Source organism: Bos taurus, chromosome 14 (assembly GCF_002263795.3).
Source record: "Bos taurus isolate L1 Dominette 01449 registration number 42190680 breed Hereford chromosome 14, ARS-UCD2.0, whole genome shotgun sequence".
Lineage (NCBI taxonomy): Eukaryota > Metazoa > Chordata > Mammalia > Artiodactyla > Bovidae > Bos > Bos taurus.
Window position 1 is genome coordinate 9,961,605 of NC_037341.1, and position 25,524 is coordinate 9,987,128.

Here is a 25,524-nt window from a genome sequence, read left to right on the forward strand (position 1 = left end):
GCCTTTGGAAAGTGTGTTACCTAATCTGACCAAATGCTAATAGAGTGTGGATAAGAGAGTCACAAAACCAGAAACTAGTTAGGAGAGCCTAAAATAGCCCAGGAAAGGGTCTGATAGGGAGCCTAAGATGTCACAGTGAGATAGAAGTAGATGAATCCCAGGTACCTTTACAGATTAGAATCAACAGGACTTGATAATGGAGTGGATGTGAAAGGTAAGAAATGGAAAAAAAAAAAAAAATCAAGCCATTTGGTTCACCCTCTAACCACCTAGAAAAAAGTAACTCAAGAGAGAAATAAAAGATGCCTTTAAAGACCTGAAGGGTTATCACATGAGAGGGACTGACCTTGCTCTGTGAGACTCTGGAGGGCAGACCCAGGGCCCTGGACACCCTCAGGAGATATCTCTGTATTCAGCACTATGTAGAGCCCTATGGTGATGCAGCCATCAGGCTGAGAGACCCACAGGAGCAGGGACAACATCAGCCTTGGGCACCACCGACCCTTGGGCCCTGGTGCCCTTACCCTATGGTCTTGCTCATTAAAGGTTGGTGGATGAACTAGAATGGTGAGTTCCTTTGCTGAAACTTTTTAAGTGGCGAGGAGAAAGTCCTTGCCAAGGACACTACAAAGTCAAGGGCAGTTGTCTGGGAGGCTGGACCAAGACAACCCTTCCACTAGAGAGTTTCAAACTGAGTCAAACAGGGGATGAAAACTCATAGAACAAAGATCACAGACTGGCTGATTCTGAGACAAATCTGACCAGCAAGCCAGTGGGCTGGGACAGTGGTCAGCTGGTTGTTTTGCTTTTTTGTTTTAATTGGTAGATTCGATGCCTTTAGACATGGAATGGACTCTCCAATTTATCCATCTCTACCCTGACACTTATGTTACCTGCTGGACCTCTGAAAACATTTGGGGTTGTGACCCCTGCCTTAGGATAGAGTTAGGAGAGACCTACAAGGTCCATTTCCCATCTGAGCCTCTGCAAAAGGCCAGTGGGAGAGAAACCAAGAGCATGAGTCATCTGCTGCTTGAATAATCAGCTCTTGATGAACTCACGCCCTTGAGAGTCTGTTGGATGCAGATTAAGGCCCCAAACACCCTCAACAGATGGAGTTCTCTGGAATTGGGTTCAAGCCTGGTTTCCTTAGAGCTCCCTAAGATCAGGGACTTTGTTGCAAGAGCTTCTTGAGGAAGCCAAGAAAGTGAAATGTCGCTGAGCATCAACCGAGACCACCGGAAGGAACAGATGGAACGCTGGAGCCCTCGGAGGGAAGACCCACAAAGAAATGAAAGGAAAGCCACCTGTCAATCAAGACACCAAAACAAGGAAGTATTTGGAACCAGTGGGGAAGAACAAGAATGCACTGGCTGACTTCATCCTGAAAGAAAGGAAACCAACCAGAGATGCCCAGACACCAGGTCATCAGCGATTATTCGAGCCAAACCCCTACTGAGCAAAATAAAGGTCAGGCTCAGCCGTCATCACATGGATAAGACATTCTCAATAGAAAGTCTTGTCAAGTTCATTTGTGGTTTTATAAATATTTAAACAGTTTGCACTTGGCTAGGCTTAAACAGAGAAAGTTTTCGCTTTGCCTGGAGGACTCCACATTATGATGCCGTATCATTTACTGAACTCCTACTGTGTGCCAGGTACTGAGACAGGCAATTGATGAAAATGATCTTTCATTCTATTCACAACCTGAAGAAGAGGGTTCTGTGACCCCCACAGTAGTGATGAAGAAACTGGGGCTCAGAGAGGTCCATGGTGTGCCTCTGTTGACTTCAGCAAAGCCACGACTCTGCTCCAGCCTCTCGGATTTCTTCCATCTGTGCCGTGTTATCCCTTACTGTGCTGCTGCCGTGGTGCCCCAGGAGTTTGTCAAGATGAGGGAGTGTGTACGTGTGTGTGATGGTTATAGAAGATGTCTTTGTGGCATGATTTATATTGTGTAGGTATCTGGAAAGATTGGGATGCATGTCTGGAAATATGAACGTATGTGTGGAAGAACTTGGTGTGTGTGTGTGTGTGTGTGTGCGTGGGCATGTGTGTGTGTGCAGGAGACACAGGCAGAGTGGTGTAACATGTGAAGGGGTGACAGAGACAGGACAGCTATAGCCTGCAAGAATTCCCGATTTCATGCTCTGTTTCCATAAGAGGCATTTTTAGCTCCTTCTCTTGCTACAAATCTGACTGTGATACAAACCTGTGAATATCTGCTTGGGGACATTTGTGACTTTGGGTCCCAGCTTTCAGAGGCAAGGGCAGTGCTCACAGATATGGGCAACAAGGCAATAAGAATGATTCTCCCCATTTCATCGATGAAGAAACTGAGGCTCAGAGAAGTAAAGGAATTCGCCAAGGTCACAGCTAGTGTGTAGTGAGCTGGAATTCAAGCCCAGGTGTGCACAACCTCCAAGCCAAATGCTGTGCTTTTTCTCCTGCACTTTGCTGTTAGGCTGTGAGTGGCAGAGACGGGGGAGCAGTGACAAGGAATGACGCAAGCCACCCAAGCCTAGGGCAGTTGACAGAGCCTTGCCCTTGGGAACATCCTGTCCGAGTCTGTTCCAGCTGTGTCACCCACGCAGAGGTCCTGGCAGCTTCTGCTATTCTGCTTGACTTTCGGCTTAGAATAGCACTGAGCACGCAGGCAGGGACTCTCTTGCCGATCAGGCCAGCTGGGCTGGGTCAGCAGTGTCAGGCAGGCGCTCACTGAGTCCCAGGAAACCTGCTCGTTCATCCCGGCTCTGTTAGAACTTCTGAAAGGACAGTGACAAGGGCAGTTGTCTCAGGTGCCAGACAGCCGGTGCCGCACAAATGCCGCCTCTGCCCCGAGCTAGCTGTGTGACCCAGGGCAGCTTATGCAACCTCTCTGAATCCATTCTGTCATCCAGATGAGGAGGAAATAATACCAACCTTGCTGAACTAGTGTGAGAATTAAATTGGGTAAGAAGAACGCATGAAGTGCCCAGTGTGGCCGGCTGTAAGCGGGGCTCAGCATAGAAGAGCTGTTTGGTATATTTGAAAATCTGATGCCTGAACTTCAGTCCTGGCTCCTCCTCTCACGACTCTGTGACCATGAATAATGCCCAACCTCTCTAGAGCTCATTTTCCGCATCTCCACAGTAACAGTATCCCCCAACTTTACGTTACAACATTTGCATGAGTTATTACGCATAAAGGGCTTAAGTGGTGCCTGGCACATTTTACAAGCCCTCTGATTCTTGCTGTTGTTAATTCTGAAAATATGAGTCATGATTACTTTCTTCCACTCTCAGCCCCACCTCCCACCTATTCACTCTGTCATTCATTCCCCAAGGATTTCTTGAGGGTCATCCATGTGCCACATGTTATTCTAGATCCTGGGGTTCAAACAAAGAAGACAAAGTCCTGCCTGATATGAGGCACGAGTTTTTCTGGGAAAACAGACATTAAAACGAATGAATATGTAACATAGTTATATATTAGTGTTAATGTTCTATGAGGGTGGACAAATCTGAGTTAGAGAATTGTTGTTGTTGTTTAGTCACTAAGTAATGTCTGACCCTTTGCAATCCCCTGGACTATAGCCTGCCAAGCCCCTCTGTCCATGGGATTGTCCAGGCAAGAATACTGGAGTAGGCTGCCGTTTCTTCCTCCAGGGGATCTCCCACCCCAGAAATCAAACCCGCGTCTCCTAAATTGGCAGGGAGATTCTTTACCACTGAGCCACCTCGGTATCCCCCAGTAAGAGAAAAGCACGTGTGAAAAGGGGGCGTTTACACTGGAGGGTCCTGGAAGTCCTCTCTGAGCACATAGCATTTAAGCTGAGACCTGAGGGTACATACAGGGCCAGGAGGTATCAGACACTGTTTCTCCCCTGCAGAGAGGTGACTTCACTTAGTATAAGACACGCAGGGCTTTGAATCAGACAGGCCTGGGCCAGTGAAAAACCAGACCTGGTTCCCTGGGCAAAATCTTCATTTTGGCTTCCGGGTAAGGGGCAGAGGGTGGAGCATGCAGGCGCTCGAATCCTCTGCAAAGCCCAAACCTGTACATCCAGCCAGAGGAGGGTGACAGTGAAACAATAATGGGCTTTCTGTACTCATCAATCCCTCTGCAGTGTACAGTGTTTTTATCTTTTCAGAACTCAAAATAGAAAGAAACAGATGGCACACTCAGCGCAGTCGATTGGAGCGAGTCAAGTGACAGGATGTCTCTAAAGGTGTGGACAGGTGTGGGCAGGGGTCTGGAGCTCTCCCATGAGCCCCTCCAAGCACCCCACCCCCTTCTCCCTGTTCGCTTGGAAAGGGAGGGGGCAACCTGCATGGGTCATGGCAGTGACCTCGCAAGCCCTCTGACACCCAGCTGAGGGTAATCAACTGGGGACGCTGGGCCGGAGATCCAGGAGCCGGGGAAGGAGAATGAGGTCAGTATATTATTATTCCTTTGGTTCCCTCCCTTGGGATCCATCTGAGGCTGCCTACGTCCCCCACAGCTCCTCCCAAGGCCACTGCTGGGCTGCCTCCGATGTCAAATCAACATCCTTGTCTCTGGCTCTTCTCATCCCTTTGAGCCCAGGAGGATGGCAGCTCAATTGCCACAGCTCGACTGCCACGAACCCTGTTTTCGTGAGGGATTTCTTAGGGGAACCTTGTACTTTACCCTCATCTTCCTAGTTAAGCCCTTTGTAAACTGTTGTCCTTTAATCGCTAAGTCACGTTCGACTCTTTGCGACCCCCTGGACTATAGCCCACTAGGCTCCTCTGTCCATGGGATTCTCCAGGCAAGATTACTGGAGTGGGTTGCCATGCCCACCTCCAGGGGATTTTCCCAACCCAGGGGTTGAACCCACATCTCCTGCATTGGTAGGAGGGTTGTTTACTATTCACCTGGGAAGCCCTTTGTAAATTACCCTCCTTGAATTATCTTAGTTTCAATATGCCCTTTCTTTTCTATTGCGTCCCTAGTTGAAGCCACAGGGACAAAGAAGTGGGTAAAGCCTCATAGGGTCAATAGTCTTGGGAACTGGTACCATCCCAGGCCCGAAGGGTTAACGGATAAAGCAGTTCCTGGGACCATCGAGAGTTGCAGCGCTAGGAGAGGGCATCTTGACAGGAGCCAGGCCACCGGGAGAAGGCAGCCACTGCCGACCGTGGAGCAGAGGATCAAGGATGTCACACAGAGTATCTCGGGGAAGCCAGGGCAGCAGCAGAGCAGACATGAGCGTCTCCTCTACCCCCGAGGGACCTGAAGCGGGGAACTGGTCTCCCTGGCCGAGGCCACAGGACTACATCTGTAGCTCATCGTCTCCTCTCTTCACGTGTTCCCAACTTGGCCCACTGAGGAAAGAGCTTCCTGTGACACCTTCCACCCTCTGGGGCAGTACTACGGAGGGGGTCTCATCATCACCTAGCCCATCTTACCCGCCCTAGTGGACGTGACTGGGGAGACCAGAGTCATTGGACTGCTGTGCTAACGGTTCATGAGTCCCTCAGTCTGTCTTATTTCCTCTGGGACCTGTTTGTGCCCAAGACAAAGAAGTTCTGTCCTTCCCCTTGGCCAGCCCAGTAGTGCAGAACCCCTTGCTACCCGCTAGGATCACAGAATGTGACTGTGTTTGGAGATGGGGTCTTTAAAGGGAGAGGGTAGGGTTCTCATCTACTGTGCCTGGTGTCTTTATAAGAGGAGGAAATTAGGGCACAGACACACATTTAACAGACCTCTTGTGAAGACCCCGGGAGAAGAAGCCATCTGTAAGCCAATAGAGAGCAGCCTCAGAATGAACCAACCCAGCCAACACCTTGACCTTAAGCTTCTAGCCTCCAGCACTGTGAGAAGGTAAACTTCTGTAGTTTAAGCCACTGGGGCTGTAGCACTTTGTTACAGCAGCTTGAGCAAACTAATGCAACAGGTAATTGAGCAAACAGAGATTTTCTTTCTCTCCGAATCGCAGCCATTCAGAGGATGCGGTTCCGTAGGTTTGCTTATGCAGGTTCTCCGACCCATAAAGCAGTCAGGCTTCTCCGCCGGTATCGCTCCATTGTTCAAGGCCAAGGTGAATGACCCAGCCTCAGAAAGCTGTGTACCATGGCTATGCAACTTGGCTACCATCTGCACTGCCCCCCAACCCAACCCAATCCAGCTGGTCACCAACCACCTCTGCACTTTTGAATGAAGGTTAGCAAAACCATCCATTCAGATGTACCCACTCTGAAAGCTCAAGTCAACTGATCATGAATCAGGGACAACCTCTTTCTCAGACCAAGGGCGTAAAAGGTAGAGAAGGCAAGTTCAGGTGTGCTGAGTGGGAAAGACCCTGGATGTCTTTAACTCTGGCTCTTCTGCTGCCAGCTGCATGATCCCAATGTCTTAAGTCATCCATGTCTCATTTTCCTTATCTGTATAATGGGTATAAAAACTGTACCTACTTCTCACAGGACTAGTGCAAGAATTAAAGCATCGGATTCTATCCGGAAGTGCTTTGTAAAGCTTTAACATTTCCTACACAGGCAACCCACTCCAGTGTTCTTGCCTGGAGAATCCCAGGGACGGGGGAGCCTGGTGGGCTGCTGTCTATGGGGTCGCACAGAGTCGGACACGACTGAAGTGACTCCTGGAGATTGGGAAGATCTCCTGGAGAAGGAAATGGCAATCCACTCCAGTATTCTTGCTTGGAAAAATCCCATGGACGGAGGAGCCTGGTACAGTCCATGGGGCCGCAAAGAGTCAGACACAACTGAGCGACTTCACTTTCACTTTAGACCCTGTATAGGGCATGTATGACATTGCGGGCATCCAAAAACTACTAACTGGATGATTTGAACACGTTAAGATGAATGGCGTGGAGTCCCTGCCCTTGCGGAGTCCACAGGTAAAGGAAGAGAGGGACATTAAGACGATGTACAAGGCAAGGACTCCGGTGTATAGTGACCCGGGTGCCCGCGCGGCCCGAGTCAGCCTCCCACCCCTATCGGTGAATCCGGGAAGTTTTGCAGGAAGATATGATACCTAGGTGGGTAGTGAAGGCAGAAAACTAGAGTTAGCCTGGTTAGGGAGGCTCATTGCAGGGAAGGAAGGACATATTCTATCAAAGGACAGACAGTAAAAATGAAAGCATTGAAGAGGATGTGTCTTTGGCTTCTTCCAGAAGCATTCCTTAAGACAAGGGTTCGCGTGCAAGTAAGTATCTTGCTTGGAGGTTGTCCCAGGAAACCCACCCAGGTAGACGGGAGAGGAAGAAGGAAGGGAGGGAAAGGACCGGAATCCAATCTTGAGGCGTTGTCAGCCTGGTTAGCTCTGTGGGTGGCTGGAGCTGAATCTCACCGGAGAACCTGGGAAGTGGCGTAGAAAGCGCGCCTCAACGTTCTGCGGCCCAAATGGTGAGGGCGAGGAGGACTCCATCCGGAATCTGTTAAGAGCAGCTTCTTGCTGGGGGCAGGGAGTGGAGGGGGCGGGCATTAGTTTCCTGGAGATTTTAGCCTACAGCTCACATGGGCAGAGTGCCCTCTAGTGGCCAGAGAAAAACTCCATGCAAAGAAACTCAAGGGCTGGCTGACTGCAGAACCTGGGAAGAGAGAATGCGGGCCAGGTGCCTACTGCATCCGCTGTCGTGGGCATACAGGAGTACAGATGCTTCGCTGTTTCTGGAACACAAGGTCCAACACAGGGAACTGCAGCCCATGAAGCGGAAGAGATAGGTGGAGGCGAGGGCAGGAATATGTGAATATAGGTCATGCTCCTGTGTTTCAACTTTGTCCTGAGGGCAGTTGGAGGGTTTTAAGAATGGGAAGGGCATGGTCAGTATTGTATCTTTGAAATATCACTCTGGTTGCCATATGGAAGATGCCTTTGAATGAGATAAGACCAGTTCTGGACCCAGGAGGAGGTTCTCATTTTAATTAACAGTCAAGGAAGGGACTTCCATAGTGGTCCAATGGTTAAGACTTTGCCTTCCATTGCAGAAGTTGTGGGTTCAATCCCTGGTCAGGGAACTAAGGTCCCACATGCCGCACAGTGCAGGCAAAACAAACAAACAACACCTTATAGCTCGGACCGTATTAAAAAAAAATCTTTAAAAACAGTGTTAAAAAATAGTCAAGGAGGAAAACAGGAAGGACCTGTTTTCCTTTCTATAGAAAGGAATAGTGAGAGGATTAGAAAAAATATGTTGGAGGCAAAAAGAAACCCACCTGGACTTGGCAATTTATTGGATCTGAATATGATGGGAAGAAAAGGTCAAGGATGACTCTGAGGGTCTCTAACTTTGACGACTTGTCCATGCTGGTGCCACCAACCAAGTCAGAGGATGAAGAAACAGGAGCAGGTGTAGGTAGGGAGGACATGCAGTCAGGTGCAGCACTTATAATTTGAGGAGTGTGAAGGCGACCCAGCATGAAACAGAGAAGCTTGAAGCCCAAGGAGAACTGATTTAGAAATGGGATTCTAGAGATTCACACGCGAATGTTGGTGAAAGGTTGAGAGTGAACAAGATGGCCCAGGTGAGTATGGAAACTGTGAACCCTGTAGGGGGTCAAGGACAGAACCGTAACAACAATCACCAACATTGAAGATAGTAGATAAGCTCCCCCCCAAAAAAAAATCCTTGAAGGGGCCAGACACAAGGAAAATAGATGTGATATAACTAGCACAGAGAAGTCGAGAGACCTATGAACTTGGGTGTGATCATCACACCAGTTCCCAGGGATGCCCAGGAAGCCTTGGACAGAGATTGGTACAGTGATGTCCTCATTTTGGCTGGCAATCTGACCTTCCCTAGATTCATGCGAATGGACATAGGCACTAGAGGCAGCTAGTTTGAGAAGTTAGGGTGGAGATGGTTAGTTACAAGTGTTTTCAGTGTCCAGAGCACCTTGCAGTTTTTCTTATCGGAGGCACTTAGAGAAAGTGGAGGGGGAGAGGAGAAAGAAAGAAGAAAAAAGAAGGGATCACTATAGGAGGACGAAGTTGAAGAAGTGAGAGGGGTATCCAGAGATGAGGAAGAAGCAGTGATATTCAGCAGGAGAAGGGAAGATGCATTGTCTGGAGCTGAAGCCGAAGAGATGAAAATACAATGAAAGAGATGATTGTATGAGTAAGGAAAGTGAGAGCCTCAGTGTTTTCAATAGCATATCAGATAAGACCATCTACTGAGAAGAATCAAGTGGAGAGTAAAGGTAAGGAGAGCGATTAGAGCTGAGAAGGGCCACTGAGAATAGCAGTAAAGGAAGCTGACCAAGGGCAAAGTGAGGTGCAGGCAGAAATCTGGGCCCAGCTGAGGCTGGAGACCATGGATTTACAAATTTTCTTTTTTTCATCATAGTTTTTTTTTTTTTAATCCTCATACAGGCTATTAGTACAATGTATTTTTACAATAGCATGCAAAAATTATTTATTTTTTAAAATTTATTTTAATTGGAAGGTAATTACAATATTGTGCTAGCTCTTTGCCATACGTCAACATGAATCAGCCATAGCTTTGCCATTTAAAATTATCAATTGGTCTTAGAATAACATTAAAATGTTTTGGAAACAAATTCAACACAAAAAGCAAAAAAAAAAAAAAAAAAAGAAGATTGTGAATGTTTAATCATTAAAATCAGTTTTTTAGTAAGCATTTGTCATTCATGCCCATTTACATGGCACGTTATATCATCATACTCATTTTATGTCAATTTTTAGGCTTCAGTTAAGCTCAAGTCAGCGAAATTGACCATGAGTTTTCAATGGTCCCAGCCCTCTTGGTGACAATGCTGTGGTGAGATGGTGTCAGGGTCCTGCTCTCTGTCCTCTCTGGGCACCTGTGCATGGCTGCAGGTGCGCATACATAGGGAGCATCACCGCAGAACTTCACCTCTGAGGACTGTTTCTGCTTCCTTCTGTGTGTCTCTCTGTCCAGGAGCTGTATTCTCAATCCTATGACGCCGTCGGGGTGATGTTTGCCTCCATCCCGGGGTTTGCAGACTTTTACTCTCAGACCGAAATGAACAACCAAGGAGTGGAGTGCCTCCGCCTACTGAATGAGATCATTGCTGACTTCGATGAGGTAAATGGGAGCCTCAGAAACTTACAGTCGCAAATAAGCATCCTTGCTGTCGTAGCATTGTGCTGTTCCTCGTAACCAATGTCTGCACTTACAGAATTCCAGACTGCGTTATGGGCACAGACATGTGTCAGCTAATTTCATTATCACATGAGATAAAGGCGGTTGTTTCTCCTGGAGGACCAGGAATGTGAGCTTCAGTGAGGCTAGGAATTTAATCCAGTGTCACGCGACCAGCAAACGGCAAAACCAGGACTTGACTGGAGGCCAGCACTACAAGGCCCTGACATCACAGAGACGGGGCCGTTTCCCCATCTGCTCAAACTGCCAAAGATAAAACCATCAATTAGCATTTGATCACAGACCTCCACAAAATATAAACACACCCCAGATGGTACTTTCTTCTTCCAGTTTCCAGGAATGGAGGAAACACTCATGCTGCACTTTATTTACATTAATGGGCTTTGCAGGAGGGGGTCTTTTCCTCCTTGCCACCCCCCAGCTTGATGTAGGACATCCAGGTCCATCCACATGCCTAAATCCGAGATGGGAAGTTTCTGAGTAATTGAAAAGATGTCAGGGAAGAAGCCAAGCAAAATTGTGGGTTTAGCTGAAGTCCAGCCTCCTCAGTCTGATCCCCCAGGGAGCTCAGGGCTTTAAATTAAGGTCCACCTTGAGGCAAGGGTTTTGTCCACCTGTCTAGGTCAGCCATTGGCCATGGGCCACCCCGGTGGGGGTGTGTGATCTTCCAGGCATTGCCAAGAAGAGGGCTCTCAGGGCTATTCCCCAAAATTGGTGTAATAGTGCACTGTTAGCAGCCAGCCCTGAGAGTACTCAGGAGAATGAGCCCATAAGAGAGCTGAGCTGGTATCAACAGCATCTACCCCATCCCCCTAAACAAAGCTCTCTCCCTTAATCCCCACCATCCATCTAGAATGTCCTGTGCAGTCCTGCTTCTTAATAGCTTGGATACGCCCTGCACCATCTCACCAGCAAAGTGGCCCTTGTCCTGCTTTAGGCCATATTGTTTCTCATCTGAATGACTACAGTCACCCTATCATTCACACAGATGCATCTGACTGTCAGCAACCACCAAAAGCAAGACTATTTCATCACGTTCCTTTGAAGCCTAAAATCCCTTGGCGGCTCCTCTTTGCCGGTCTTCCCAATAAACAGAGGTGGAAGACAGCATCTCTGTTGGTAGAGATGGAGGATTGAGGAGGAAAGCTGGAAAGACTAAGAGAAGGAATTGGTCCTTCTGAGGGGTTTTAGCTCAGGAGCAGTGGGAGGAAGAAGGAGATTTGAAGAGAAGGTGAAAGAGAAGAAAGAGGAGAAGCTGCGATGAGAGAGTGGAAGAAAAAGAAGAGGGGGAAAGGTGAGGAAGAAGAGAAGCCACAGAGGAGAAGGAAGAAAGAAGAGAATGTAGTCAACAGGAAGGAAAAATAAGACTCCCTGGCTTGCCAACCATCAGGCACCATCAGCCTTCCTTGCATGGGTCCTTGGATCATCTGGAATTTTTTTTTTCACAGAATAACTTATTTATTTGTGTTATAGCCTATATGCTATAACAAGAAATTATTAATGTGACAAATATATAATGAACTTCTGCAAGGCAACAAAAATGAAGTGCAGTAGATAGGTGGACAAAGTACATGGTGTTTATAACAGTAGTTGGAAAGTTTGGAGATTTGTCAGATTGCATATAGACTCTGCTTGGATGAAGAAGATAATATATTGTTATCTAAAGGATATAGAAAGCAGTGAAGATACACATTGGAGAGACCAGCCTCATCTCCTAGAGAGAAATATGAGCCTTAGGGATCCTAAAATTAAAGATAATATTTTACTGTTATTACCAACAGTGCAAGTCAGATTGCCTTCTTTCTTGGGTCCAAAGAGAACCTCTAGATTCTGCCTTGATTGAGCTCCAGCCAGATACCCTTCAGTAACTGGGTTGCTCTTCTTGCTGATGTAATTGCCACAGGAACCTGGCTCAGAGGAATGCGGAATGTTACCTGGAGCACACGCTCCAGGACTGGGTTTGTGATAACCCAATGGCAGGACTTCTCATCCCCAGCCTCTGCCTCATCAAAGGCCGAAGAGTTCCTCACAGCTCAGTGCTCCTCACAGAGAACTGATAAAGGCACTGATAAGGAACCCCATTATGGCTCCCGATACTCTTAGCTGCATAGTGGATATAAAATGAAGCAGCGAAGCCTCCTAATCAACTTCTGAAGAGGGGACGCCTGGACCAGAAATTGGCCTTCAGCCAAATGGTTCCGAGGGTTTCTCAGGTGGCTCTAGTGGTAAAGAACCCGCCTACCAATGCAGGAGACATAAGAGACACGGGTTCAATCGCTGGATCAGGAAGATCCCCTGGAGGAGGGTATGGCAACCCACTCCAGTATTCTTGCCTGGAGAATCCCATGGAGAGAGGAACCTGGTGGGTTACAGTACATTGGGTCACAAAGAGTTGGACAGGACTGAAGCAACTTAGCAGACATGCATGCAAGTAGTTCCTAAGAGAAGAGAGGAAGGAAGCTCCCGCTCCTGCAGGAATCTGGGGAAATGCAATTGTAAGGAGGCAGAGGGAGGGAGGTGGGCAACCAAAAACATGCCAAAATCTCCGAGCTAAAATATTAATAGTCAAAAGGCTGCTAAGAGACCAAGCCTGCTCAGTGGCATCTGAGGATAAACGTCAGACATTAAACAGGGCTGAGAACAGACACCACTCCAGCTACTTTCTGCCCTGGGCACAGTTTGCAGGATCTCAGAATAGTGACTTAACTTTAGCTCAAGAAGTGAAGTTACTGCAATACAGTAACCAAGTATAAGGGTTTCCCTGGTGGCTCAGTGGTAAAGAATCCACCTGCAGTGCAGGAGACACGGGTTTGATCCCTGGGTCAGGAAGATCCCCTGGAGGAGGGCATGGCAACCCACTCCAGTATCCTTGCCTGGAGAATCCCATGGACAGAGGAGCCTGATGGGCTACAGTCCCTGGGGTCGCATATGACTTAGCAACTAAACAGCAGTAACAAACCAGGTACAGACTAATGGTGCCTTAGACCAGGTGCCGACAGGGAGTGCTAAGATTTTAAATACATGCTGACAGTAAAGCCAAAAGGAGGTGTTGATCAATTTTGGAATATTTGCCCTTTATTCTTAAATCTAATAAGACAGATTTGTTTCTTTCAGAGACTCATTGGAACTGATCTAGTCAGAGTATCTGGTCACACCCGTCTGGGCACCTAACACTTAGCATGTGATCAATAAACACATGTTGATGGCCTGGATGTTTGACTCCGAGAGAGGAAAGTGGTTACCCCAAGGATGCTAACCCAGCCCGAGGTGGTCCCCACGGTGCGCCAGGGGTCTGTTTCCAGGAGCCCCAGGCTGCTGGAAGCACGGGGACCAGGACTGACACTGTTGTCTGGGTCTGTTTCAGCTGCTCGGTGAAGACCGGTTTCAAGACATTGAAAAGATTAAGACCATTGGTAGTACCTACATGGCCGTGTCAGGCCTGTCACCTGAAAAGCAGGTAAAGGAATGCTCTGGAGTCGACCACACCCTCCGGCAGGGACCTCACTGTGGTCATGTCACTGAAGGTGCGAGAGTGGTGGGCTGTCAGCGCCAGGAGACTTGGTGACTGGTAGGGAGAAACTCTGATAAGTGGACCTTCCAGGTGTGTGATATATTTGTTCCCCATGTAAGCAGGATCCACCGGGTGAAACGATACTTCTTTATGGTTGAGAAGCCTTTAGGCTTCATTCAGACTCACTGTTCACTTGATGTGCAAGATCAGGACCGAGAAATACCGATTATGACTCAGTTGCAGGTGTTGCTAAACCCCTGATCCTAGCCTGTTTTCTTCCTCTAATTTTTGTTTTCTTCCCCAAAAGTAATGATAATAATAGCTCCAGTGTTTAAAAATTGCAAGTCAGACTTTAAAACATTTTTTAGGAATTTGTTTTTTGGCTGCACGCGGGCTTTCTCTCCTTGTGTGGGTGGGGGCTTCTCATTACGGTGGCTTTTCTTCTTGTGGAGCTCGGGCTCTAGGGCACGTGGGCTCAGTAGTCATGGCTCCCAGGCTCCAGTATTAATAGTTTCACTCTTTTGAGAGGTGATTGTGTGCCAGGCACTAGTGTTAAGTGGGAAAACCAACATCTACCCCCCAAGGTCAGTGGATGAATTTACCTGGGATAGAGTCATGCTCCCCACACAAAGCCCTGCCCATGGTAGGTCCTCAGTAAATGCTTTCTGGATATGGACGTGAACTACCAGGGACAGGAATCCTCATCCCTTATCATCCTTCTTTGCTCACTTTCCAACTAAAAACCTAGAAGTGTTGCAAGACTACCCAAGAAGAAACCCTTGATGGTCACTGGGTACGTGTGTGCCTCAGTCTACTGCAGGGATCCCCAGAGACATCCTCCAGGCCAAATCCAGCCCACCACCTGTGTTCATAGATAAAGTTTTATTGGAACACAGCCACACGCATTCATTTCTATTTTGTCTGTGGCTCCTTTCTGGCCAAAATGGCAGTGTTGGGTAGCTATGACAAAGACCACATGGCCCACAAAACCTAAAATACTTGCTATCTGGCCCTTTTCTGACTGCAAACCTCTGCTCTAGAGAGATGCAGAATTTCTTTCACATATACACTGTCATTCGGTCCCCAGGAGGTGAGCAGGCCAACTTGTTTATCCCCACTCTAGAGAAGAGGAAACTGAGGCTCAGAAAGCAAATGTCTATGTGAGTGCTTAAAGGAGAGAAACACGGCTCCTAGATTGGAAATATCATACATATGAACATAGGCGGGTACACACACACACACACACACACACACCTGTGAGCAGCATCAGCCTGAACAGACAAGGCTAAGGGTAGGGAATGGAATCTGAGAGTCATACATACGACACTCTCTGGAGCAAATCTCCTGGCACCCTGTGATTCTGGACACTGATGACTGTGCAGCTCACAACCTGTACTTCCCTTGAAGGGGGGTGTGGGTGGAGTTAGGTTAGGACACAGACCAGACCCCTGCAGCAGAAATGATCCTGTTTGCCCCTTCAGTGACGTCTTCTCTCGCGTTTGCTGCAGCAATGCGAGGATAAGTGGGGGCATTTGTGCGCCCTGGCCGACTTCTCCCTCGCCCTGACTGAAAGCATCCAGGAGATCAACAAGCATTCCTTCAACAATTTCGAGCTCCGGATTGGTGAGTAGCAGCTGGAAGGCTGGCTGGCCTCACTCCATTGAGCCCTCCTATGCCCTGGGCACCAAGCCAGAGGCACTTTTTCCCGCAAGAATACAGCAGAACCAGTGTGACCTGGCCAAGGACAGGCCCGTCTGGGCTTCTTCTTGCTCAAGATGCTGGAAGCAGGGGAAGGATTCTGGCCTGTGTGCAGAAATACCAAGAATTTGATAGACCACAACTCCTCCTTCCTCCAGCTTATCTGGAATCCCACCCATGCAAGGCCTTGGGTAGAGAGAAAGCTGACTGTCAATCATTTCCCTCTGTCTCACCTGATGCTAGGGGTCAACGTGTTGCCCTGTGGTTCTTCTGGGTATTTGCCTTGAGCCAAAAGCCAGGATTCTGTTCCTGAGGATGTCAGATGCTGAACTGAGCCAGGGACAGGCAGATAGCATTAGAGTTCTTCACTCAGCCACACAGCCCAGCATCTTTTGGGCTTTGGGACACCCTTGTGCAAAACAACAACACAATACTCACAGTGATGTGATAATAGTCATTTACAATTTGTATAACTTGTTAATTTTTTCAGCATCTCTACTAAGCCTGGGGGGCAGCAGGGAGTGGGCAGGTGCTCCTAAAGCACAGCCTAAAAGTGAACATGTTAGTCTCTCAGTCGTGTCCGACTCTTTGCGCCCCATGGACTGTAGCCCACCAGGCTCCTCTGTCCATGGGATTCTCCAGGCAAGAATACTGGAGTGGGTTGCCATGCCCTTCTCCAGATGATCTTCCCAACCCAGGGATCGAACCTGGGTCTCCTGCATTGCAGGCAGATTTACTATCTGAGCCACCTGGGAAGCCCAATCTGAAAGCCCCTGCTTAGTCCCATTCACACTGTATAGATGGGTAAACTCAGGCCCAGAGAAGGGGAGCAGCTAGCCTCAAATCGCACAGCCAAATGGTCCTCCAGCAGCTGCTCCAGGATTTCCTTACTGAGATCAGTGACCTTCTGGGGGCCAGTGTGCAATCTAAAAACAAATGTTCTTGCAGTCCTCGTGTCTGAGATACCCTCTGGCTGGTGTGCCATTTTACTTTCTTGGTTCTGCTTTAGTAGCTTTCAAGTATAAAAGGTCGAGTAATAGCCATGCCTGACTTGTCAGATCCAAGGACTCCCTTTGTTCACTGGAATAAAGCAGTGATATTTTATGTTTTGATCGATGGATGGGATGTTCAGGGCTTGTTTCCACATCTTTCAAGGGCCCTACATGTCCTTTCTGAAATCACTGAATACATGATCGAACCAGAAATAAAAAGAACTATAACCCTGAGCAAAGGCTCTGTAATTTCAAATGTTGCTGAGATTAAGGCCAACCTGTACTTTACCCTGGAGGCATAGTTTGGAATTTGGAAAATTATGTTCCCAATGGGATTGGGCACCTCAGTTTGTGTTTCGGGTCTGCTGTAACCAGCTCTATGACTTGGGCAAGTCTTTTTAATCCTCTGAGACTGCCCTGCTCTGGCGGTCCAGTGGATAAGACTCCATACTTCCACTGCAGGGGGCACAGGTTCAATCCCCTGTCAGGGAACTAAGATTCCAAATGCCTCGAGGTGTGTCCCAAAATTAGAAAACAAAAACAAAACTCTCTGAGAGTCAGCTTTATCCTGTATAAACTGGGTTTTATATTGTTACCTCATAGTAGTAAGATGAGATAAAAATAGGTGGCCCAGTGGTAAAGACTCTGCCTCCCAATGAAGGAGCCACAGAAGATGTGGGTTTGATCCTGGGTCAGGAAGATCCCCTTGAGGAGGGCATGGCAACCCACTCCAGTATTCTTGCCTGGAGTATCCCATGGACAGAGGAGCCTGGTGGGCTACAGTCCATGGGGTCGCAGGGTCGGACATGGCTGAGCACACACACGCTCCCGGGCGGAGGCAGCTCCCTCCGAGACCTCCCTCTTCTCTCATCTCTTGCTCCTTTGCTTCCCTCACAGGCATCAGCCACGGCTCAGTGGTAGCCGGTGTCATCGGCGCTAAGAAACCACAGTACGACATTTGGGGCAAAACCGTGAACCTGGCGAGTCGGATGGACAGCACAGGGGTCAGCGGCAGGATCCAGGTCCCGGAGGAGACCTACCTCATCCTGAAGGACCAGGGCTTTGCCTTTGACTACCGAGGGGAGATCTATGTGAAGGGCATCAGCGAACAGGAAGGGAAAATCAAAACGTACTTTCTCCTGGGAAGAGTCCAGCCCAACCCCTTCATCCTGCCCCCCAGGAGACTGCCCGGGCAGTACTCCTTGGCCGCGGTCGTCCTGGGCCTCGTCCAGTCCCTCAACAGGCAGAGGCAGAAGCAGCTGCTGAACGAGAACAACAACACGGGCATTATCAAGGGCCACTATAACCGGCGGACTTTGCTGACGCCCAGCGGGCCCGAGCCGGGAGCCCCAGCCGAAGGCGCCGACAAGCCCGAGTTGCCATAAACGCATTTTCTTTGTGTTTCTTTTTTTGTATTTCTTTTATATATAAAATAAATATGCTAATAAAAAGGTTTAATTTTTTTTAGAACAAGGATGGTTTCGTTGGTCTCTGGATGCTCTAGATCGAGGACACGATCTGAGTTTCTCTCCCGTCACAGACATTTCTTCATCGTCTCTTACGTACATGGTTTATTGGAAAGTGAATATAAGTAAGACCTTGTCCTTGACCTTCAGAGGCTCACAATGGACTGTGAAAAGAGAGACCTGTAAACAGAGACTCAGTACAGTGGGATCCGCATAAAGAGCTGCTGCTTATACAGCGCTTGTCATAGTGCCTGGTACATGATAATTTTAATGGATAATATTCCTATAAACCAATACATAATACTCTGCTTTCAGAGTATTTAGGGGCTTCCCTGGTGGCACTGAAAAGTGAAAGTGAGGTGAAAGTGAAAGCTGCTCAGTCATGTCAGACTCTTTGTGACGCCATGGACTGTACAGTTCATGGAATTCTCCAGGCCAGAATACTGGAGTGGGTAGCCTTTCCCTTCCCCAGGGGATCTTCCCAATCCAGGGATCAAACCCAAGTCTCCTGCATTGTAGGCAGATTCTTTACCAGCTGAGCCACCAGGGAAGCCCAAGAATACTGGAGTGGGCAGCCTATCTCTTCTCCAGTGGATCTTCCCAACAAAGGAATCGAACCAGGACCTCCTGCATTGCAGGCAGATTCTTTACCAACTGAACTATCAGGGAAGCCCTCCTGGTGGCACTAGTGGTAAAGAACCCACCTGCCAATGCAGGAAACGCAAGAGATGCCAAGTTTGGTCTCTGGGTTGGGAAGATCCTCTGGAGTAGGAAATGGCAGCCCACTCCAGTATTGCCTGGAGAAACCCATGGACAGAGGAGCCTAGTGGGCTACAGTCCCTGGGGTCGAGAAGAATCAGACATGACTAAGCATGAAACACTGCTTTCAGAGAGGGGTAGAGGCAATGAGAAAAAAATTATGTAGGACAATTGTGATGAAGAATTGAAGATCATGGACTTCCCTGGCAGTCCAGAGGTTAAGACACTGCTTTTCCAATGCAGGGGACACAGGTCTGATCCCTGGTCGGGGAACTAAGATCCCACATGCTGTGGCCAAAAAAAAAAAGAATTGGAGGTCAAGCATGTTCTTTGAACTGAAGGCACCAGGGAAGGCATCTCTGAGGATATGCTGCTGAAGATTAGCCCTAAATGATGAGAAGGAGGAAAGCCATAGAACCTGGGAGAAAAGTGACCCAAGCAGAAGGAACAGCGAGTGCAAATGCCCTGAGGTGGGATCAAGACCACTGGATAGGATGGAAGCACAGTGAGCAGGCAGCAGGTGGGTGAGCAGGTTCAGGCCTGTGCGCTGCTTCCTGGGAAGACGGCATGCTAAGCTCTGCTCTGCTGACTGCAGAGGCTGCCAGCAAAGCTTCATACAGATGAGAAAGCTCAGAAAAAGTAAAGGAATTGCCCAGGATCTTATAATTAGGTGTAGAACTAGGCTCGGAACCTTATTGGTCAATAATAGCTAAGTGCTGTTAACAAATAACTCCCACTCTTGGCAGCTAAAATGAAATGAGAGATTTAGATCTCAATAATGTCCTATTCGATGTGTGGCAGGGGCCTTCCTGGTAATGGTCTCAAGACCTTAGTCTCCTTCCACTTGGAGTCCTCTGCCTGATCCTCTGTATCCAGCCAGCTATAGGGAAGAGAGGGAAAGAAAGGGAGGTCACTCAGAAGGCCTTGGGTACTAGGCCTGGGAGTCACCCATATTATTATATTTTTCTATCGTCAATCAGAATGCAGTCACTGGCCCCACCTCAGGGCAAGGGAGGAGATGGATTCTTCCTGTGTTCACCACTAAGAGAAAGCTGAAATGTAATGAGAAATACTGTCTCTTCCATAAGAATCTATACCTGGGGACTTCCCTGGTAGTCCAGTGGTTAAGACTTCACCTTCCAGTACAGGGGGTGGGTGTTGGATCTCTGGTCCAGGAGGAAGCTAAGATCCCATATGCCTCACGGCCAGAAAACCAAAATATAAAACAGAAGCAATATTGTAATAAATTCAATAAAGGATCTAAAAATAGTACACTTCCAAAAAAAATCTTAAAAAAAAGAATCCACACCTGTCTAAGCCCATGTGTGCAAACACGTGCAAACACAAAGCTCTTCTGGTAAGTTTCATGCTGGAGGGGAGGACAAGGTTTAAGTAATGAAAGGAAAAGCAGTAAATTCAAATCATTATCTAACTCTTTACTCTTAACTATAGCTCGTTGAAAAAAAAAGTTAGCATCAGAAACGAATCTACCGTAGATACACTCTCAAAGAAATACCCACCTGTGTTACCTCGGCTGAGACCCCCATGACAGAAGAGAAACTACACTCTCTGCTGTTGTTCACCCGCTAAGTCATGTCCGACCCTTTGCGACCCCATGGACTGCAGCACGTCAGGCTTCCCGGCCCATCACTATCTCCCAGAGTTTGCTCAAACTCATGAGAAACACAAAGTACAGAGAAGGAGTTGAGGTTCAGGTGGACTTTGACCTTGGAGCCAAGTTCAGAAAGTTTTTCATTCTCAGAAATTTTGCACATATCAAAGTAGTATAGGAGGCCCCAGTGGGACATGCAGAGGGTGTCTGGTGAGAAAGCCTTTGCGAGCAAAGCCCTTGACCAACATCAGGGCTTATTATTTTCTTTGCAGACTCGGAGAAAGCCAGAGAAAGCCTTGAGGTTTATTCAGTCCAACCTGCTGGGGACATTTAAACAAGGGAAAGCTCAGGGCATACCAAGGCCTAGAGCCGCAGGATAGAGGTGGGGAGCTGAGTTCAGGTAGGTTGGGGACCCAGCAAACATCACAGCAAGAGGCCAGCCTCGGTGGAGAGTCTGGCTGAGAAAGCACAGCATCCAGCAGAGAAACCTGACATGCGGCATCCGGCTTTGGGCTAATCCACAACATAGGGCCCTTCCGGAACCTGGGGACAGTTCAGCAGAGGCTTCAGTGAGCAGACAAGCCCTGGTGAGCTGGATCCTGCCCCAGGAACAGAGGTGGTCCCTAAACTCAGAGCTAGGACTCGACAAGGTGCCTGGACTGGAAGCATAATGTGGTCACAGGTGTGATAGCTGGGCAGACCCTAAAGGAGAAAGCATGGGGCCAAACACAGGTCAATGGATGCCGCCCATCTGGGCATAAGAGTGAGGCTGCCACTGTGAGGCTTCACCCAGAATCCATCCCTGACTCAGGGATATTGAGATTTGGGGCAGGGAGATAGAGGCGATGGAGATCCCATCCTGAGTCTGGGAGGTGTGGCTTCATTCTGGGTTCCATCAAGCAGAGGAGCAAGGGGGTAAGGCAGTGCTGAGAATCACCATCAGATCATCAAGAACCCCACAAAGAGAACGTCCCGTCTCTGCTCCAAAATGCCCAGCCCCAAATCACTCAGTGCTTGCCCCCCAGGCCAGTCTGTTTCATGACCCCACGGGGCATAAAGAGTTTGCATATGAAGGGCAAAGGGCAAGAGACATAACCAGGCTACCGACCCGTGGTTGGATAGCCGATAAGCGCACCTCGTCTTGGGCCTTGGATAAGTGAAGTGACGGTCTTCCTGAAGTCAGATATATTTTCTGTTTACCTACTTTTTAGTCCACTCAGCTCATTTGTTCAAAGAACTTCAAATGTCAAGTGATTTCCAGGAACCTGGCATAACCCAGAAATAATCCTGGCATCGTATTCCATCCAGGGACTCCAGACTCACCTTTTCTTTTCTGAACTCTACTTGTGACATTTTAGGTTTGATCTTAAGAAATGTCAAGTATCAACTCTGGCAGAGAGTATAGTGCCCCAAACAGTGAAATGCAATAAGAAACACAGAACAGGATACTGGCTTAGCTTACGTGTGTTCAGGCCTAAGAGAAGCTTTCTCAACAGCTCTGTATTCTTGACCTGAGGATGACATCTTCTGGGTGCTGACCCCCACCTTCTGTTGATCAGGCTGTGTAGGTAACGTACATTTTCCCGCAAGACAAGCACAGCCTCTCTTAGAGAACAGGCAAGGCATCTACCTACCTACCAAGGGCTGGGTCTGAGGACCTGCTACCTCCCAACCCCCCATCCCCCAAGGTTAAGAGGATCATCCTGAGTTCAGGGTCGCCCGCAGCAGCTCCACTGCTTCCCTCCTGCCTTGGGGACCATGTGAGTGTTGTCGCTCTCAGCTGGAAGTAAGTACAATGTTGTCCCCATTCTACAGATGAAGGGACTAAGGCACAGAGAACTTGAGCAACTCACCCTGGAAAGATCTCTGTTGTCGCTGCCACTAAGTCGGGTCCAATCCCAGGGACTGTAGCCCACCAGGCTCCTCTGTCCATGTGATTTCCCAGGCAAGAACACTGGAGTGGGTTGCCATTTCCTTCTCCAGAAAAGGTCTTACAACCAGAAAATGGAGGTGCTGGGATTCAAACCCAGGCAGTCAGATTCTAGAGTTCTGCGCTGAAGCATCACTGCCCAGCCCTGTGATGGATCAATCATACTCTATAAATGAAAGTTAAAGTCCGGGTGGACTCCCCACCAGGGGGTGGCAGGCTGAGTAAAGGGGTGAGGAGGGCAGGACTCTGAAGCGGCTGACGTCAGGACAGCCTGGACCACGTGTCCTGGTTCCGAGCACCCTCATCCTCTGTTACCCTGGGTGGAACAACCATTATCCTTCTTCGTGTGTGTTCTGATGTGGGAAGGGTTGGGAGGTACATAGTTTCTTGAGGTGTGCAGACCTGGGTTCAAATCCTTTCTCTACCTCTTCTCAGCTGTTTGATGTCAGGCCTGTGGCATAGGGTTTCCCTGTGACTTAGACAGTAAAGAATCCAGCTGCAATGCAGGAGACCTGCCTTGATCCCTGGGTCAGGAAGATTCCCTGGAGAAGGAAATGGCAACCCACTCCAGTATTCTTGCCTAGGAAATCCCATGGACAGAGGAGCCTGGTGGGCTACGGTCCATGGGGTCACAAAAGAGTCAGACACAACTGAGTGACTATCAAGTGGCATAAACTCTGCACCTAAAGTTCTTCAGCTGTCACAGGGGGATCATAAAGGATGCCATTATGATTTGGAATTTTGAAATTTGCAGATTTGAGAAATACGGTAAACAACACCACATACTAAAAAATATCCCCAGAGGGGTCTGAGACAGTGCTCGGTAATTAAAACCATAATGTTGTATTAATACATGAGTATTCACACCAAGCAGCTTAACTAAAGACTATAAATAGGACTCAGTTCATGTGAAGCCCCCAAATTCCTTATAAAACAAACTTCAGTCTCGATCTTATTGGGTTTTGGAGTGGAGTTACAGCATTGTCACCCAGGCCAGCAGGTGAGGCTGCCATGAAGATAACAGATGAAAACCCCCCTAGACACTCAACGCCTCGGCCCTCTGCTGCACCATTTTTGACATTATTATTAAACACACACGATTTTATTGAAATAGTGGATGTTTGCCATTTTTTCTTGTCTTGACACCATCATCTATATTTACAAATTTTTCTTTAACGAGTAGGTATTCCTTTAATAGTGAAAAATGATAATTAAGAAAAAGTAAAGCACGTGGGCTTATCTAAAGGGCTTCAAAAGGTCTCACTGGCTCCTTGGAGATTCAACCCTGAGTCAGAGGGGCTGGACCACTCCCGGGATGGAAGCAGCCATCTTGAAGAGGGGGGCCAGCCAGACAGCATGCAGGAGTCCCCCACCTCATGCGTAGAATGTTCCCAGGGCCATAATAACCACTGCTGACCTGATTTCAGGGCTGTTCTTTTGGATGTAGTAAAGGAAGGAGTGTTGGAAATTCACTTCCTTTTGTGACATTTTTATTCCAGACCCATGAGCTTCTCTGACTCTCTGGCTCCCATGCCAACCAGCCTTTCCAAGTGAGAATGTTGCTCTCAGACTAGCTGCGGGCTCCACAGCACTGAGCCCAATGTTTTATTGATGAGTTACAAGGGGCAGGGTGCCCTGCAGGATGACACCTTGTGCCTCCTTGAATTATTAATTGTACGTCAGCCACCCTCCTGCCCTACCACCCTGGGAAAGTAATATCCCCACTCTTGGAGTGAGCACCCTAACCTTCTGAGTTGCCTCTGTGCATTTGTCTTTACTGTTTTTCTTTAATTAATTTTTAATGGAGTATAGTTGCTTTACAAAGTTGTGTTAATTTCTGCTGTAGAGCAAAGTGAATCAGCCACACATACACAGATATCCCCTCTTTTTTTTGGATTGGCTTCCCACTTAGGTCAACACGGAGCACTGAGTAGAGTTCCCTGTACTACACAGTAAGTTCCCATTAATTATCTATTTCATACAGAGTAGTGTATATATGCCTGGAGGAGGGCATGGCAACCCACTCCAGTCTTCTCGCCTGGAGAATTCCCGTGGACAGAGGAGCCTGGCGGGCACAGTCCATGGGGTCACGAAGACTCGGACACGACTAAGCGACAAGCACAGCACGTAGTGCATGGACGTCAACCCGGTCTCCCAGTTCATCCCACCGCCCCGCCCCCTCCCCTCGGTATCCGTACATCTGTTCTCTGTGTCTGTGTCTCTATTTCTGCTTTGAAAATAAGTTCATCTGTACCATTTTTATAGATTCCGTATAAGCAATATTATACAAATGTCTTCAACTTTTATAAAACAGTGTGACTCAAATGCAATCAATTTCAGTTTGGAAATAATAATTTCAAACATAGTCTTTTCAGAATACACTAACCCCCATCTTGATATTATCATGACCATAATGGTCATGAGAATTAACATTTTCTGAGTACTTTGCCAAGCGGATCCTGCCACTGATCCTGCCAGACGTACAAGTTGGAAGGCAGAGGAAAGATCCAAACTGAAGATGCAATCATGACACGGATTCTTCCTGGAGTAAATCCAGCCCTCCACTGCCTCCTTCATAGGATGCTCCCTTCCACTGCTCTTCGTAGCTACTTCCCTACTGAGCAAGACTTCCGTCTTCCTGCAGCTGTCCGACTCCTCCCTCCTAAGCTGCCTTCCTCCTCGGCACAATCCTTCAAACTTCTTCCCATGATACCAGCCACCATCTCTGCGGATGATTCTAAGGGTAAGCCCAGACCTCGCTTCTGAACTGGGAAATCAAATATCTAACAGGTTCCACGGCAAAACCCTGGCTGTCCCACGAGCTTCAAGTCTAACCCTCTGTAAAGAAGCCCATCTTCTCTTCCTCTGCCTCGCTGTGGCCCCAGCTAGGCTGAGGGCAACTCCTTATATCCGGTTTGGCTGAAGTACATCAAGCTGTTTCTCCATCCACCCTTCCCCTTCTCCCTCTTCCTCCTGAGCTCCAGCTCTTATCACAAGCCCACACATATCACCCAAGCATACATGAACCACACCGTGAACCTTGCTTAAGACCCTGCAGAGAATAGACTGGTTTCTCCTCCCATGATAGCTCTCTGACTTGAAGCCCACTTGCTTGGGATCCAATGAGGCCCTGTCATCAAGATTAACTGTGTAGACTTTGGAGCCAGGAGAACTGGATTGCAAATTTATCAATATGCTGCCCAAACAAAACTGCGCTCTAGCTACCTCCACCTCAGGTCCTAGATTTTTCCTTGAGTAGAAGTAAAATCCCTCCAACCCCCTGTACCTTGGAAAATGATAGCCCAGAACCCCACAGGGGAGGGAATCCTAGGGTGCAGTTCTTCCCTCCTCCGTGATCCAGAGGGGAGCTAAGTTAGGACAGGGTGACAGTGAGGCCAAGTTGACAGTCGACAGCCAGCAGGCCAGCGTGTACCCCCAGCTCCCCCAC

General features: G+C 48.2%; 1 protein-coding gene across 3 annotated transcripts in view; it reads left to right on the plus strand.

The window, feature by feature from the left end:
- ADCY8 (adenylate cyclase 8) overlaps positions 1-17,782 on the plus strand; it is a 225,256-nt gene extending 207,474 nt beyond the window's left edge. For 2 of the 3 annotated variants that reach the window (XM_010811937.4, XM_025001640.2), the window contains exons 14-17: positions 9,884-10,030; positions 13,473-13,565; positions 15,128-15,242; positions 17,207-17,782. In XM_010811937.4, the coding sequence (XP_010810239.2) occupies positions 9,884-10,030; positions 13,473-13,565; positions 15,128-15,242; positions 17,207-17,694 (843 nt within the window). In that variant the 3' untranslated portion in view covers positions 17,695-17,782. The remainder of the gene's footprint in view (positions 1-9,883; positions 10,031-13,472; positions 13,566-15,127; positions 15,243-17,206) is intronic. The other variant, NM_001192841.1, reaches the window with a different exon arrangement.
- The last annotated feature ends 7,742 nt before the right edge of the window (positions 17,783-25,524 follow it).